At 53.2% G+C, this 11,431-nt stretch overlaps 5 protein-coding genes across 5 annotated transcripts; 3 read left to right on the top strand and 2 right to left on the bottom strand.

Moving 5' to 3' along the window:
* Nucleotides 1-117: 117 nt before the first annotated feature.
* Nucleotides 118-2,568, bottom strand: M409DRAFT_50752 (uncharacterized protein; the record flags this gene model as incomplete). The annotated part of the gene is made up of 2 exons (XM_033811621.1): nt 118-232; nt 284-2,568. The coding sequence occupies 2 exons, from the start codon at nt 2,566-2,568 to the stop codon at nt 118-120; spliced, it is 2,400 nt and encodes a 799-aa protein (XP_033672179.1).
* A 311-nt stretch (nt 2,569-2,879) lies between these two features.
* M409DRAFT_63634 (uncharacterized protein) lies at nt 2,880-4,746 on the top strand (the record flags this gene model as incomplete). Its single annotated transcript, XM_033815691.1, has 3 exons — nt 2,880-3,566; nt 3,647-4,627; nt 4,678-4,746. The coding sequence occupies 3 exons, from the start codon at nt 2,880-2,882 to the stop codon at nt 4,744-4,746; spliced, it is 1,737 nt and encodes a 578-aa protein (XP_033672180.1).
* An 866-nt stretch (nt 4,747-5,612) lies between these two features.
* M409DRAFT_18405 (uncharacterized protein) lies at nt 5,613-8,136 on the top strand (the record flags this gene model as incomplete). Its single annotated transcript, XM_033804477.1, has 3 exons — nt 5,613-5,732; nt 5,784-5,948; nt 5,998-8,136. The coding sequence occupies 3 exons, from the start codon at nt 5,613-5,615 to the stop codon at nt 8,134-8,136; spliced, it is 2,424 nt and encodes an 807-aa protein (XP_033672181.1).
* An 872-nt stretch (nt 8,137-9,008) lies between these two features.
* M409DRAFT_50755 (uncharacterized protein) lies at nt 9,009-9,779 on the top strand (the record flags this gene model as incomplete). The annotated part of the gene is made up of 1 exon (XM_033811622.1): nt 9,009-9,779. One exon carries the CDS (start codon nt 9,009-9,011, stop codon nt 9,777-9,779), a length of 771 nt encoding a protein of 256 aa, XP_033672182.1.
* A 137-nt stretch (nt 9,780-9,916) lies between these two features.
* M409DRAFT_63636 (uncharacterized protein) lies at nt 9,917-10,718 on the bottom strand (the record flags this gene model as incomplete). The annotated part of the gene is made up of 2 exons (XM_033815692.1): nt 9,917-10,354; nt 10,458-10,718. 2 exons carry the CDS (start codon nt 10,716-10,718, stop codon nt 9,917-9,919), a joined length of 699 nt encoding a protein of 232 aa, XP_033672183.1.
* Between the last annotated feature and the right edge of the window lie 713 nt (nt 10,719-11,431).

The raw sequence follows: 11,431 nt of genomic DNA on the forward strand, positions 1-11,431 counted from the left end.
AAAGGCCGTCTGATCACGACGATTCAGTAGACATTATCTACACGTTCTCGCTGCATTGTTCACTACACTTCTCATGGTCTCTGTTTGGTCTTGTATCAACTAAGCCGTGGAACTTCATCAACCGCTCATTGCCAAACAGGCATCCACCGCTCTACCGACATTGCCTTCTTGCGCCCGAACCACATCTTCAATTACCTCCTTATCGAGATTTGGGAACATGCTCTGAAGAGTTCTGTAGTCCGTGTTAGCAAGCAGATCGGTTAGTCATTTTGTCCACACTTACTCAACAACAACCCGATGCTCTTGTGCCCTGACTCTCTGCGCCTGCGCAACTTCTACACTCGCCTGTCGAGCTGCCGCATCCTCGGCCGCATTCACCTGCTGCTGACTTCGCTGTCTTTCAGCAGATGGTCGTTGACTACCCTGCCCACTCCCACTCGGCCGCCGATCTAGTCGCGGTGCAGGACTGAGACCTCTCGGTGTTGTGCTTGCCGGCCTTGAGCTCGGCGGTTTCTCGTTCGAAGGATCGTCTGAAAAGATCCGCCCTATGCTGCTGAGAGGTTTCTGAATGGTTCGTAGAAGCCCAGCAACAGCATCTCCATCATCTTCGTCATTGTTGCTTGGTGCAACCTTTTCGCTGAGTCTTTGGCTTGGGTTGCGTCTTGGACTTGCGTGCTCTGCATCCATACTGTTTCGTGGAGTCACTTCCGCTCTACTCAAAGCACTCTTCTCGCTCAGGTGCTGCATAGGCCCAGCGGCTGCAGCAGAGTGTGTCTTGTCCTCATATTCTTCTGATCTGTTCTTCTCAGCGATTGCGCTCACCGCCTGCTCTACGTTCCTCTCGAACTCCTCGTCCGTGATGGTCAATGTGGTGCGATCCAAATTCTCGACAAAGGTGACCACGCCCATGAGAGACGACATGTAGTACCCTGCCTCGCCACCGAGCTTGTCCTGATTCCGGAATCTCCAGATGTACTGAACATTGCTCACCAGGTGGTCTGGCCGCGCGCGTAGAACTGTATATATGAGCAGTGGCACGAATGCATCTGCAGACTGATCCGACTTGGTGTTTCTCAAGAACCCAAAGATGACCTTGCAGCAATTCAATACGCAGATCACTTTGTCTCTAGGTGCTCGGTAGGTGTTGATCTTCAGCAGCTCTTGCTGGGCAAGGCCGAGGAATTTCTTGCCTTTCTCTCCGATCGGCTTGATGTCCAGATGCTCCTCATTGATCCATCCGTAAATCTTCATCTTCTGGGCAATCACGTCGTCGCGTTCAACATCTTCTTGGTGCTGACCTCGTCGCCCCGGTCCATGTGGATTTGCCTGATCTGCCGCAGACCGTCCACCCCTGGTGCCCTTGCGAGGGCTTGATTGAGCGGACGGTATCGCGGGGGAGAAGGTCTGCGAATATAGTCGATTCATCACTAGTTTCTCCATACCTTCGCGAGCATTATCAAATTCAGCGTCGGAGACCGTCCGCCAGACCTCACATTGCGCCATCTTCTTGGCAATGAATTCGAGAAAGTCCGATATTATCTTGACCTGCTCATGAACCATCCACTGCTTCTTTGCGAATTCATTCAGGAACGATCGCAAGAAGCGGGCTACAGGATCGGCAGTGCGATGCCGTAGCTGCTCCAGAAATCGATGAAAGTCAAACGGCAGTGATGGCTCTGGATCAGGTGAAGGCGGAGGAGGTTGATGAATAGACCCAGCCTTACTGCTAATGATCGACTCCTGATCCGCAGACTTGACTCGATTCACGCTCGATGCGATCGAGTTACCAGTTCCTTGAGGACTAAGCGGCGAGGTAGTGCTCTGGCCTGTGTTCTGCGGGCTGAGAGTGAAGTTGGCCTGTGGTTCCAAGCTGGACGAGCGTGGCGGGAGCACTAGCATGGGCTGCTGTTTCTCCAGTCGCGGTGACATGATTTCCTCTACACCCGGCCCACCCATACCATTCGAAAACTGATCCATGATGTTCTGAATCTCAGTGCCTGTGGCCTCTGTGGCTCCTTGAGGGAGTTCTGGTATGTCATTTGTTGCATCTTCGCGTGCCGTGGGTGGATGTTTCTCGTCGAATTCTTCCGCAGGCTCTTGCCGAACGGGAGCCTTGTCTTTTCGTGGTGGCATGGGCGGAGGAGGCGTTTCCGGTAATTCGTGTTTAGTGTCCGATGAAGTAGTAGCAGGTGCGTTATTCGAGTCTGTGGTGTCTTCGCTGAGCGTCATTTCAGCAGCTCGCCTGGCCAAATGTTCGCTGGCCCTCCGCTCAATGTCCCTCGCCAAAGTTTCATGATCTCCATCTTCTTGACCAGGTCCAGACGCACTCTGCGCCTCATTCAAAGCATCGGTACTTATGTCATGTTGCTGCTCATCGTTCACTGGAGACACTACCGCTGTCTCCCTCGCCAGCGTATTCTCCTCTTCATTCTTATCTTCCACGACTCCTGACTCTGCAGGTAAAGCAAACTGGTCCGACAACCCCCGGGAGATCTCAGGCTTTGGGGGTGCTAAAGGTTCATGTTGCTCTGCAGTCGGCTGGTCCTGGGGTCCGTTGGGCTCGGACATAGACGAAGCTCGTGCAGTGTTTCAATCGATTTGTTCGTAGTTCGTCTGATGTAGTCCGGCATGCCGTTTCGATATACTGACTCTCCTCGATCGGAAGTTGAGCAGAATGCCGTTGCAGGGCGACCAAGACACAGCTCTCAGGATGTTGGGTTGTTCAACTGACTCGCGGCCTTTAGCTGCCGGCGAGTGACGATCGTGTCTCGTGGCTCGTGCAGCGGCTATTCCCGTAGCGGCAGACGTCAGATCAAATCGGAGACGAAATCGCGACCTCACTCCTTCAATCCACATCAACATCAACTGTCCAACACCACATGTGTGGCATATTCTGCTCAGTGAGCAGACATTGCCATATCTTGCCGTCAAGAGAAGTTCAAGGCCTGCTGGATGCTCGTGGACCGGATGCGTCGAATGTTGTCTACATCTCGCCTGAAGACAGTCCGGATGGGGTGCCTGGGGCATTCACCACACTCTGCTCGACCGTCCTATCTCTTCGTGGACAAGTAACGGTCAGCCAGCCATTCAGGCGTTCATCGTCCGGGTCCACTATCTGCTGGAATGGCGAAGCATGGAGCATCGCCGGCGCACAACCCGATGGCAACGACACAGCGCATGTTTTCGACATCCTAGAAAAAGCTGCCCGACAGCCTGTTCCGGTCATGGATGCGCATGAGGAGCTTCTCTATGCCACACAATCTATTTCCCGCGCAATTTCTCAAGTTGCAGGTCCCTACGCATTTGTCTTCCACCATGCCGTGTCACACAGGCTGTTCTTTGGCCGCGATTTCCTTGGTCGTCGGTCACTACTTCACCGAATCACCGAAGAAGGTGACCTTTTGTTGAGCAGTGTTACCGACGGAACCATAGACAACAGCTGGTCCGAAGTGGAGGCAGACGGCGTGTACTGCATTGACCTATCCAAGAGGTCCTACAGCCGCGATACGCATGAAGACGCGTTTCACAAATGGGGCGAGCATTTCGTTGCAAACGCTCCACACACGGTCCATAGTTCGACACCTGGTGAAAACATATCAGTAGGTCTCCAGCATGCGCCATGAGTGTCTGAGCTCATGGCAGGTAGGTGATACCCCAACTCTCCTTGAATCGAGAAATAGCAAAAGCACCTGAACACCTCACAGAGCAGTCGCCATCGGTCTCACGCCTGGAGAAATTGCTCATCGATTCACTGCGCCCTCGCGTACAAGCTATACCAGACCCTCCAAATCGGCCAGGCACGGACACGGCTCTGACCAGAGCGCGACTTGCAATTCTGTTCTCGGGCGGACTGGACTGTACAGTGCTGGCCCGCTTGACACATGATCTGCTTCCAGTCTCCGAGCCGATCGACCTTTTGAATGTCGCGTTCGAGAACCCACGAGTTCACAAAGCCAAAGGCGAGGCATCTTACGAGCTGTGTCCAGACCGAATTACTGCTCGTGCGTCGTATGCTGAGCTTTGCAGTGTCTGTCCTGACCGCGAATGGCGTCTTGTTGCTATTAATATTCCGTACAGTGAGACGCAGAATCACCGCCAGCAAGTCATTACATTGATGCATCCGCACAATACAGAAATGGATCTGAGCATAGCGTATGCTCTTTACTTTGCCGCCCGAGGAACTGGACATCTGGAGGTGGAAGGGAAAAGCCAAACCGCCCAATACACCACGTCTGCTCGTGTTCTACTCTCTGGCCTTGGCGCAGATGAGCTGTTTGCAGGATACACCCGTCATGCGACAGCATACAATCGAAACGGCTTTCCTGGACTATTGGATGAGCTCGACCTCGACATTGGCCGGCTTGGAAAGCGAAATCTTGGCCGCGACGATCGAGTCATCAGCCACTGGAGCAGGGAGGTGCGATTCCCATTTCTGGACGAGGATATTGTGGGTTGGGCACTCTCAATAACAGTCACCGACAAGTGTGATTTTGGAGCAGTCGCAACGGACGATGGTGACCAAAGCGATGCCGACGGCTCGAAGCACATCGAACATGGAAAAAAGGTCCTGAGATGTCTAGCTCTGAGGCTCGGAATGAAACAAGTGGCTAAAGAGAAGAAGCGAGCTGTGAGTGAACACTTACGTTGGAATTTTGGATGGCCTGCTGACATTTGTAGATTCAATTCGGTGCTCGCACCGCAAAAATGGAGACTGGCAAGACAAAAGGCACGACTCTGCTTTCGTGACTGACAGAAACTCTTGGTGAGTCTTATCAAACTTTCCTTGTTTCAATCGCGGTGATGATGGGATGAGACTTTTCTTGGTCTCGTCTCAGATACTGGGGAGGTGCCGGGTCTCTTGATACTCCTCTGATCTAGCCCTCTTCGGTTGTGGTTGGGCAGTGGATAGGCCTTGGTCATCGCTGACCACATAGAAAAGGCAAGTCTGAGCAATGCGAAGACTGTGCACGTGAAGATAAAGGACTTTTTCTTGGGGGTTGGGCTAATGCATGGCAGGGTTGAACGATCGTGTGCGCGGGATGGCGGAACATGCAACTCGATTCCATATCACCATATAAATTATACAGGTCATGTTGGAGTGGGGAAACTCCGTCCACGTCGACAACTTGCCCCCATCAGCCTCGATTTAGTTCAGCAGCACTTTGTCTGACCAATTGGGCACACTTCACGACTCACGCGGCAATCAAATGATCAGTCCCATCTGCCATGCTCTGGCCAGCGCATGCCAAAATGCTCATCCAACCTCCCAACACAGAAGGACAGCAAGGTCGGGCTGTCATTTGGCACGACATGGGTTTCCCCGGTGACAGCGCATGAACATGAGACTGCTCTATATCAAACTCTTCTTCGACCTTCGTTCCATGCTTTCCTTCCAGCCACAACTGCCACTTTCAACTACCACCGTCGAACACATCAAGCTCCACCTTTGGTTTTGGTAATACCCAGATTTGGATTCATTGCTCGAAGCTCTGTTCAATCCTCCTCTGCCAGTGAAGAGGCTTCGAGCTACTACAGAAGCACTTTCAACCTCAGGATCGCCCCCATTGCGGTTTGAGCTACTACTACTTCAGCCTCGAAACGGTGCGTTCGCCATGAGGGGCATCATACTTTCGAGCATTGCGCTGGCGGCGCTCCTGGTCAGCGCCAAACCGCCAGGTCCTCAGCCAAGAGGAAACATGCTGTCGAAGGATTGTCCGAAGGACGTCAAGCTTGTGAGTCAACGGTTCCGTCATCGACTTTGATATGTCGATTTGACAATGTAGGATCTCCATGAAGACCAGGGCATGGACGGCCCGCCTCCTGAACGTGGTGGACAGCAAGGCGCAAAGTCGGGGTCGTCGAAAGACTCGAAGCCCGGCGTGCAGAAGGGTTCCAAGCCTGGTGCGCCGCAGCAGGGCCGGCATGGGAGAGATGAGAATTCGATCAATGTGAGCATTTCTCAAGGTAAAGCTGCGCGTTTCGCTAACAGTAATGCAGATCGCGCGTATGGAGCTGTCCAGTCGATCCCACGCCTCCGGCAATCTCGTGCTCCCAGACTCTGGCCCAATTCTGTCGACCTCTACGACCATCTATTCAACCAAATCTGCAGCCTCTGAGACCGATAGCCCCTCCAAGCTCGCTCGGTCTGACGACCTGGCTACAGGAGATAATCGCATAGGGCCTACCCAGTTTGCACCCGGACCAGAAGAGTTAGCTGATGGCAGCGATGAAGCTGATCCAGGGACCTCATCGACATCAAGCGTGGCTCAGGAGTCCACGTCCACCACCACCGAGGCTCCACGCGAAGCAAAGGCTACCGGTGAAGCTGTTGTGGGTACTATTGCCAATAAAGCTGACGGCGATACGCCTATGTACCCGTACCCCAACTCCACCGACAACAATAGACTCTCTGCGTCTGGCCGCGTCGGAACGGGCGTAATGGCTATGAGAACGGGTCACGCAAAAGTCTCTGGCGGCAAGAATGTTCATACATCGAATTGCACGATTTTGGCCAACGGTGCTAACTTGAATTCGACTCCTACGCCCTCCGAAGCACTTTCAGGAAGATTTACTGCCGGTGAGGTTGGAATTTTTCAATCTGCTCCTCCCATGATCCGACGATCACCAATATTCGTATTCGGGAAGAAGAACAAGACTTGCCAGAAAGGGCATCAATTTGACAAGAAAAAGAACAAATGCCAGCCTATCGCCGGTTACCACAAAGATGCCTGCGTTGCTCCTCAAGAGTTCGTCGCTAAGAAGATACAGTGCTGTAGGAAGAACAAACTGCGCATGTGGGTGGAATGCGTTGCTTCAAGTCCGAAGGCTGGCCCGAACCCAAGCGCAACGCCCTCTCAAGATGCCATGCCGAGCAGTTCAGGCCAACCTGGCAGCTCCAACGGTGCTGGTGGAGACGAGCATGGAAAAAATGGCGGCGACGTCGGCGGTTCAAGTGGCCAACATGGAACATACTCGGACGCTAATGGTGGTGGCGACAACATCCATGGCAATCAGAATCCATCACAACAAAACGGCGAGGGATATCAGCATGATGGTAGTATGGGAGGTGGTCAACAGGAAGGCTCCTCGGGTGAAGGTGGTTCGCAAAGCGATCCAGACAGCGAGGGATCCAATGCTAGATACGGCGACACTGGAAGCAACGAACCTGGCTCTGACCCGGGCTATGACTCCGGCTACGAATCTGGTGATGGATCTGGCAGTGACTATGGCAAAGAGCATCGCACCTCCGGGTCAGAACACCATCCAGTAAAGGACAGAAGCTTGTCCCCTCGATGGTGGACGAAGAACCAAAACAATGACAAGTACAAAGGCTGCCAGACAGGCCAAATCCTCAATGCGGCGACACGCAAATGCAAGAACGACCCTAGCTACGTCAAGTTCAAGAATTGTCAAAAGGGTCAATACTGGGACAAGCATGTGCAGAAGTGTCAACCGGAACCTGGCTACAAGGGAAATATAGCGTGCCCGCCTGGTACAGACTGGGATTCGCAGAAGCAGGATTGCGTTCGATCGAACCCTCTTCCGAATTCTGGAGGCCAGTATGGTCAGAATCAGGGAGGTGGTGGGTATAACGACAATCAGCCAGGACAGTACAGCCACAATCAGCCTGCAGGACATAACGCCAATCAGAAAGGTGGGTCTCAAGGTTGTGGGTATGGTCAAGGCGGAGACCAGCATGGTGGATCTATGAACAGTAACTACGATGAAGGGAATCAGCATGACACATCCACAGATTACAACCATCAGAACGGCGAATCCAGTCATGGCTACAATGATAATGGAGCCAACGAATACGACGACACTTCCGGCAATGATCATGGTGGTGATTCTGGCGGAGAGCCTCCCAACGCTGATGGACACGAAGACGGGGGCCCAAACGGCCAAGGTGACAGCTGGAAACGATATCTTCAGACTGCAGGAAGAAGCCTAGACTATGAAAGCGGCCAACTCCACGCTGTGACAGAAGCGGAAAAACGACACACTGCGATCGTCAGAACGACATCCACGACTCGCGTGAGGAGAGCTCCATCGGCGGCAGCTCAAGACCCATCTGTCACAAGCCGCCAACCCATCGAAGACGCAGAAGACTATGGCGAAGGCGACAAGACTACGTGATCGGTGCTGTCAGTGCCCATTGATGAGCTCAACAACATTGACGTCGGAAAATTTCCTCGAAGGCATCACAGGCTATATTGTATCCGAACTGAAAGGTGCCGGGCCTGAGGCGACCTTCTTCCTGTCAGAGGTGTTGACTAAGGTGACTGCTTCTGCTGAACAAGATATGTCCTACTTCGAGGACGGTCTACGGGTTGTGGCTACTTGAAGACGGTCTGCTGCTTTTTGGGGGTGCGACATGCGATACAATATAAATATCTACATGGCCTCGATGCAATGCCGGCAAGCACGGTTTGGCTTTGTATCTCTTTTGTTACAACTAGATCAATGAAGGACTTCGGGAGGCGTACGTAAGAAGCGAGTTCTGCGAATTGCTGCTGAAAGCTCCTGTATTCATTCCTCTTGTCATAAAACGATCACAAAGAAAGTCACGATAGGCCTGCAAAAAGGTGCAGTAAGGTGAGCATTAAGTTCACTAGCTCCGTCTCTTACAGCCCATCTCACTAGCGTAGAGTTATTCGCAGTACATCGATCCTACGCCCTGCCACTGCCTTTCTGTCTTCTCTCTGCCCTTCTACATCCTCTACATATGCGCGCAGTCACCCATTCATTCGATGGCATCCCGCCAACATGTGGCACAGCAAGAACTCACCCTGCTGTGTCTTCGGCGAGAACCCATGGGAGGACCCCGCCGCCCCACTTGCACGCCTTTTGCTTTCCTAAAAGCGAATGCTAAGAGCCAAGCTCATGGATGATAGCAGGTGCTCAGAGCTCTGGAAATTCGTACATGGTAAAGACTCAGCTTTTAACATAAGAATCTCTCCCTTCCCTCTTCAAACCTCGCATCTCAAGCACCCGGACTTTCAACCAAAATGGCAAACTCAATCCCCTGGACCCAAATCAAAGCCCTCTCCTTCGACATCTACGGCACATTCACGGATTGGGAAAACGGCATCGCCAAAGCCGCCCGCGCCACAGCACTAGGCCCTTACCTCCCCAAAGACCACCGCGAACTGATGCTCTCCATCGAACGCCACGACACGACAGTGCAGAGAGAATACCCCACCTGGAAGCAGCGAGACATCATCGCAGAGGGCCTCCGTCGCTACGCCAAGGAGCTCAAAGTCGTCGAGAACGGCCACCTCACCCAGGACCAAATCGAAGACGCCGTGAAGTCGTACGGCGGCAAGATTGGAACGTATCCCGCGTTCGAGGATACTGTCGCCGGGGTCCAGAAATTGGGGAAGCGTTACAAACTCATTCCGCTTTCGAATGTTGATAAGCAGTCTTTCCAGGTCACGCTTGATGGGCCGTTGAAGGGGATCGACTTTGATGCGATTTATACGGCCGAGGATATTGGCTCGTATAAGCCTGACCTCAAGAATTTCCACTACCTGTTAGAGCATGTCAAGTCGGACTTTGGGGTGGAGAAGGATCAGCTGGTCCATGTGGCGCAGAGCTTGTTCCACGACCATGGCCCCGCGAAGCAACTTGGGTTGCAGTCAGTGTGGGTGGATCGAAAGGGCATCATGGGCAATCCTGATGCGGTGGAGAATCCTCAGGAGAGGTTTGGGTATAAGTTGAAGGTGGACACTTTGGGCGAGTTGGCTGAAATTGTGGAGGAGGCTTTCAGTAAGGCTTAGGTTTGTTTGGAGGTGATTGATCTTAGCAAACCCCTTCAAAGTTATTGAAATAATACACGAGCAGATTCCCGCGCCGATGGTATACCCTCTCCCTTCTCAGAACGCCACAAGAAAGGCAAAAAAATTCCCCTTCAACCTCACGCATCCGCCTGCATCACCTTATCCACCACGCCCAACGCCAACCTTTGCACCTCCGCACTCGACCCACTAGCATCCACACTCAACACATCCCCCTCCTCCCTCGTGGGCGCCTCCAAACTCTCAAACTGACTCCTCACCATATAATCCTTCATGTAATGATTCTGCCGCGCCCGCACGCGATCCATCAGCACGCTCTCGCTCGCCTTCAGGAACACAAAGTGCACCCGCACGTGCGGGTGATGGTACGCGGCGACGCGCATGACGTCGCGGTATTTGCGTTTCAGGGCGCTGCAGGTTACGATGACGCCGGAGGTGGTTGGGGTTGAGAGGGCTTTGAGGGCTTCTTCGCGGAGGAGGATCAGCCAGTCCCAGCGATCGGCGTCGGTGAGGGGTTGGCCGGCGGCCATTTTTTTGACGTTTTCCGGGGTGTGGAACTAGTGATATCAGCACGTGTCAGTCTTCGTTTAATCCTTTCAGAGGGATTTTTGGGTGAGAAGTGAAGGGTATGTTTCTTCTTCCTTCAATGGCTTAACGTACAGTATCTCCCTCCAAATAAGGCAGCGAATAGGTACTCTCCAGAAACTCGGCTACGGACGTCTTGCCACAGCCCGCGGGACCCGTAATCACCCAGATGTGCTTGTGCTGCTCTGACGACGAGGTCCCCAGTCTAGAACTCGACGTCGTCGTCGAATTCGAGCTCATCTTCGCGAGGTCCGTGGCGGGTTCGGAGGGTGGTGTCGGCGGGAAGTTCTGTTGTTGGGGGAGGTGAGAGTCGGGTTGGATTGTTTGTTCTGACATGGTTGTCGGTAGGTAGGTCGACTGAGATGAGGGTTTTGGAGAGTAGTAATGTGACGTCTTGCTCGGAGGATCTTGTGGCACGGCACGGTCGGTGAGCAACGAAGTCAGGTAGTCCCAGCAATCAAAAACCTCTCTCTCACTCCGTCAATCCCGTGTCCCTGAGAAATCGATGCCGACTGACAGCCGTGCCGGCGGTGCCTGATTCAGATTCACAACCCAATCCAATGCAATCCAATCCGAGGGGGGAGTCTGAGGAGGAGGGCTGAGCGAATCAAACTCAGAAAGCAACGGCTGTCACAGAGGTGATACACGGGTATCCAGCGGTCCGACAGTATATATCTCCCTCTCTTTCCTCAAAAAGTTCCCAAGGTGTCGGTCGGCAAGCAAAACAAAGTCAGGCGCAAAGGGACGGAACAGGTGGAAACTTGGAAAGGAAAGACCACAACCCAAATGTATTTATCCAGCTTCGGCATCTATTGCTGAGACTGCCGATGACCAGGTCCTTCCTTCCCGAAGACATTCAACGAGTCAAGCGAAGTTTGGGGGTCTCGCGTCCCCAGCGAGCGGTGAGAAAGAAAGTCGTTTGCCTTGCGAACCGTTCGTTCCCCCCTCGAGCTTGATCCGTCAATAGGAAGAGAAGCCGCGCAGGGGGGCCGGATTCTTGGGACGTGACGTCTGGCGGGGAATTCCAGTCTGTCCTGGAGAAGGATTGC

The sequence above is a fragment of the Zasmidium cellare genome (genome assembly GCF_010093935.1).
Source record: "Zasmidium cellare ATCC 36951 unplaced genomic scaffold M409scaffold_5, whole genome shotgun sequence".
In the NCBI taxonomy this organism is placed as follows: domain Eukaryota; kingdom Fungi; phylum Ascomycota; class Dothideomycetes; order Mycosphaerellales; family Mycosphaerellaceae; genus Zasmidium; species Zasmidium cellare.